The 4,761-nt window shown below is 32.1% G+C and overlaps 1 protein-coding gene across 1 annotated transcript; it reads right to left on the bottom strand.

The window, feature by feature from the left end:
* Positions 1-416: 416 nt before the first annotated feature.
* On the bottom strand, positions 417-4,072 carry LOC120261231 (beta-glucosidase 13-like). Its single transcript, XM_039269023.1, has 13 exons — positions 3,768-4,072; positions 3,555-3,618; positions 3,213-3,271; positions 2,982-3,057; positions 2,822-2,899; positions 2,634-2,721; positions 2,259-2,496; positions 1,749-1,864; positions 1,416-1,636; positions 1,268-1,302; positions 1,049-1,151; positions 851-959; positions 417-742 (listed from the first exon to the last, which is right to left on the bottom strand). Exons 1-13 carry the CDS (start codon positions 4,029-4,031, stop codon positions 574-576), a joined length of 1,620 nt encoding a protein of 539 aa, XP_039124957.1. The 5' UTR covers positions 4,032-4,072; the 3' UTR covers positions 417-573.
* Between the last annotated feature and the right edge of the window lie 689 nt (positions 4,073-4,761).

Below are 4,761 nucleotides of genomic sequence, written 5' to 3' on the forward strand. Positions count from 1 at the left end.
AGCTCATGTAAAGTGACAACACATATGTGTGAGATATTATCCCGATGCCTACGCACTTTTATGTGGCTTGTCTACTTTGCCAATAATAATAATAATAATAATATATTGCGAGTTTTGGTCCTCTCAGATGATAATGTCCAAACTGCCAGCTCATTTAAGGCACTTTTTTCTTTGGATTTTTTATGATTTGTGTGATAGTTTCAAAATTTTCAAAAGTGAAAACTAAGCTAACAAGTTTTAACTTTTTTCTGTAAATCTCGATTAATCTTTTAGATAAATTTGTTTGATAAGCTTTGTTTTCCAGGATTTTGAGTTAACTGAGTTCTTGCATATATGTATTAGTCACATTGGGTCTAATTTTATATGCTTAACCTAATTATTGACCAACTGTCACATGAGATTATATATATCCACCATTTTCATCATAAAAGCTTCCCATTAATACCCATGAGAAGAATATATTTATCAAGTACATCGAGATGCAAACATCATAAGATCTTTCCAGTAATCCTTATTGACATGCCACAGCATATATATATATATTTATAGGACTTTTGACTAATTATATAAGAACTAGGACTTGAGAAACTTAGAGAACCACTGGAGAGAAGCTTTTGGGTATCTCTTTAATCCGTCTTTATAGTCAATATAAGTCAGCCCAAACCTTATGGTGTAGCCGCTACTCCATTCAAAGTTGTCCATAAGAGCCCATGCAAAGTAACCCTTCACTTTCACCCCCAACCTATCAATAAATTTTAATATAAAATGTGTCACATGTTATTTTATTATCTTGCAATCCCTGTTATATTATAAGTTATGTATATATATACACACACACATATATCAATACCTAATGGCTTCTTCAAGTTTACTCAAGTGAAGAGCATGGTATTTAATTCTTTCCTCATCATTCAAAGCTTCTTGCACTGAGAGTTTCCCATCGTCATACTGAGCAATTCCTGAAAACCATCAAATCTGTTATTTATTCAAGAATTAATAAGAAATTTGATTAATTTGAAACATAATTAACAAAGTTGACAAAGTTTACCATTTTCAGTGACATAGATTACAGGATCATTGTACTTGTTTTTTGTATACAATAACAGATCTCTGATTCCGTCAGGGTAGACATAAATCCATTTATTTGGTGTCTGTAATTTTGAGTACAAAGAAATAATACTAGTTATTTTATTTATTCAACATTCAAATTAGTCTTTTGAATGTTAAAACTATGCATGAGTAGTTAGGCAAATTGACATATAAATACCTGTTCTCCGATTAATTCGCCATCCAAATTTTTTACTAAAAAAAAAGAAATTTTTTTATAAATAAGTACAATGAACAAAATAATAATAATAATAATAATAATAATAATAATAATAATAATCAAGTTGAGAAAATGAAAAGAAATGAACCGCTAAGTTCAACGTATGTGTCTGAATCAATATTTTTGGGCTTATCGGATGGTGAGATTGGAAGGCTACTTGCATATCTTGTAGTGTAGTAGTTAATTCCAATAAAATCATATGAACCCTTGATCATCTTTGAATCTTCATCTGTGAAACAAGGAAGTCTATCCTTAACCAAAGCTTTCATTATGAATGGATAATCCCCATTGACAATCGGATTCATAAACCTGATTTAACACCATTATAAATAATACATTAATATGCCTCTTGATATGTCATATATATATACATAAATTTGTACCGCATAAAAAATGAACTTGATTCAATTTCAAATCTAACCATCCAAGCATGAAGTCTAAACTTCTCTCCGCTGCTTGAACATTGTCGCTTGAATTTGTAAGTGGTTTCATCCAATGACATTGCAATGTAATTCCCACTTCTCCTCCTTGATTATCCTATAAATTTAAAAAAACACTTGAGTAAACCGGTAAGAAGCAAATGATGAAAAGTACTATATAGTGTAGTGACTATGATATCATCTAACAATGTCCTTAAATATTACATGAAATTTCTCTCTATAGAGCTTAACAGAAGCAATAGATGAAAATTACTAGTGTAGTGACTATGATATCATCTAACAGAGTCCTTAAACATTACATGAAATTTCTCTCTATAGAGCTCAACAGAAATAATAGATGAAAAGTCCTATAGTGTAGTGACTATGATATCATCTAACAGAGTCCTTAAACATTACATGAAATTTCTCTCTATAGAGCTTAACAGAAGCAATAGATGAAAAGTACTAGTGTAGTGACTATGATATCAGCTAACAGAGTCCTTAAACATTACCTGAAATTTCTCTCTATAGAGCTTAACAGCATTTGCGTGAGCAAGAATAAGATGGTGAGAAACTGTATATGGTTCTTTTGCCGAATCACCACCAGAGTTCGAGCTTCTCCCGGGTGCCATCCTGCCAGAGTCATATCCCATGGTACTAAAGATATATGGCTCGTTTAATGTAACCCAATGCTTTACTCTATCCCCGAATTCAGAAAAACAAACGTCACAATAGTCCTTGAAGTCCTCCCTGGAGATCGATGATCATATATATTATTAAAAAAGATAATCATATTGAAGCAATTTACGTACACCATATTTTTTTATAAAAATAAACATCATTAGAATAGCATAAAAGAACAGCTAAATTGAGATACTATTGCTTACACGATTTTTAAATTAAGAAAGCCTCCATACTCCTTTTCAAGTTCTAGTGGAACATCCCAATGGAATAATGTCACAAAAGGTTTAATTCCTATACAATTTAAGCAAAATTTGTTAACCATTACATGGACTTGAAATACATATATGAAGATTCAAATTGTTGTAATAAAAGAAAAAAGGAACCAACTTACCATTACGTAGTAATTCATTGATAAGATTGTTGTAATATTCGATTCCCACATAATTTATGCCACCCGTTCGTGTTCCCTCTGCAGAAAATTCACAGTGGTAAACAATTAGTGCACATTTTAATCATACATTAATTATCATCAGATATGAGAAATTACTTACTAGGTAGAATCCTTGGCCAAGAGATGGAGAACCTGTAGGAATCCATGCCTGCATCTTTTAATAGTTTAACATCTTCCTGAAATTTTGGCCAAATCAAATTATAATTAAGACTTTCTCATTAAGAAAAAATATGAAATAATGTCCAAAAATTGGTAAATAACATATCAATATATAAGATAACATTGTCTAATATAAATGGATCCATTATAAATTACAGTGCACTGAACCAACCTTAAATTTGTGATATTCATCACAAGCTACATCACCAGTACTATGGTCAGCAATTTTTTCTGCGAAAATGAAACAAAAATGTGATCAACTCTATTGCCAAACTATTCATAATTAATATTTTACTTTCATTACATTCTTATTTTAATTAGGAAATGCTATTTTTCCCTCGGTCATGGTGCACAAGTTATTTTTTCTTAGTCATAGTATACCGGCTTTAATACCATGTTACATGAATTAGCATTATATGAAAATTATTGGTCCTACCTTGGGACATTCCAATAAAATAACATCTAATGTAGAATGCTAACAAGAATTATTATGTTCAGGGATGTTGAAGAAAACCTGGGTGCTCACGAACAAAAGTATCCCACAAGCTCAGCCCCCTCTCATCAATTCCTCCTTCCACCTACGCAACATACAATATATATACATGACCTCAGTGAGAGAGAGAGAGAGAGAGAGAGAGATATACCATTGAAAATGTGTTATGTGATAGATGTCCAATAGTTTAATTCAATAGTTTGGTGCAAGTAAATTTATGAAACAGATCATGACCTGATAAGCTGCTGAGCCAGCCCCAAAGGTGAAACCATAAGGAAAGCTCTTTGCTCCTAAAGTATCTATTGGTACCACTTCACTAGCCTTCGTCTCTTCATCAATGTTTTTGATGCATGCCAAAGGTGAAGATGTTTTCCTATGAATACAAGGCACTATTGGCCGCTTACCCACAACGGATAACCTCCTCCCATTGTTTAGGAAACTGAACTCAGAGCTAGAAGAAGATGTGAATGGACAAGATGTTATTGTGAGAAGAGCCATATGCCAACTAGTGAAGAAGATCAGTAATGAATGAATGCCAATGGCTTGAAGAAGCACAGGTCCTTAGGCCATATTTATATAGCCATGGTGCATAGAATTAAAGTTAATGTTTGTTGAGTAATAATGTCATATATGAAGATGAATGACTTGCAAGTCTATGAAATACCCATGCAAGTTTATACGTATGATGGTGCCACATGATGATTCTCACCTACAAACCATGTGCATTTCTTAAACGCAACCACTTCGTCCAGCAAAAGACGGTTTAATTTGTTCACATTTCTTACGCGGAATATTCACATATATTACTGAATTTTTTTTTTAAAAAAAACCACTTTCACAAGAAGAGCGCTAATTATTTTTTTTTTCTACAAAAATAATAGGCATTGCCTAACAAAGAGTTGTCGAGGACTAATAGGTATGATGATGCACCGGTGACTTAATGACCTAGGAAGATTTACTATGTGGGATGAGTTAATTAATAAACGGAGCAATAACGGCCTATAACTTTTGCCTAAGATGATATATTACAAATGACAAATCTACAATGATAAATCTCTATGCCTCAGGGCAACTTTAGTGATTATACTATCCTATAGTTTGATGTCATGCCACCTCATCAATCCATTAAGCTCATACCCATTAAACTATATTTCATAATAGTTATTATATACTCTAGGATCCACAATTATTTTATTATTTTTCAACTATTTATATTATATATTTAATT

Source organism: Dioscorea cayenensis, chromosome 5 (genome assembly GCF_009730915.1).
Source record: "Dioscorea cayenensis subsp. rotundata cultivar TDr96_F1 chromosome 5, TDr96_F1_v2_PseudoChromosome.rev07_lg8_w22 25.fasta, whole genome shotgun sequence".
NCBI lineage: Eukaryota > Viridiplantae > Streptophyta > Magnoliopsida > Dioscoreales > Dioscoreaceae > Dioscorea > Dioscorea cayenensis.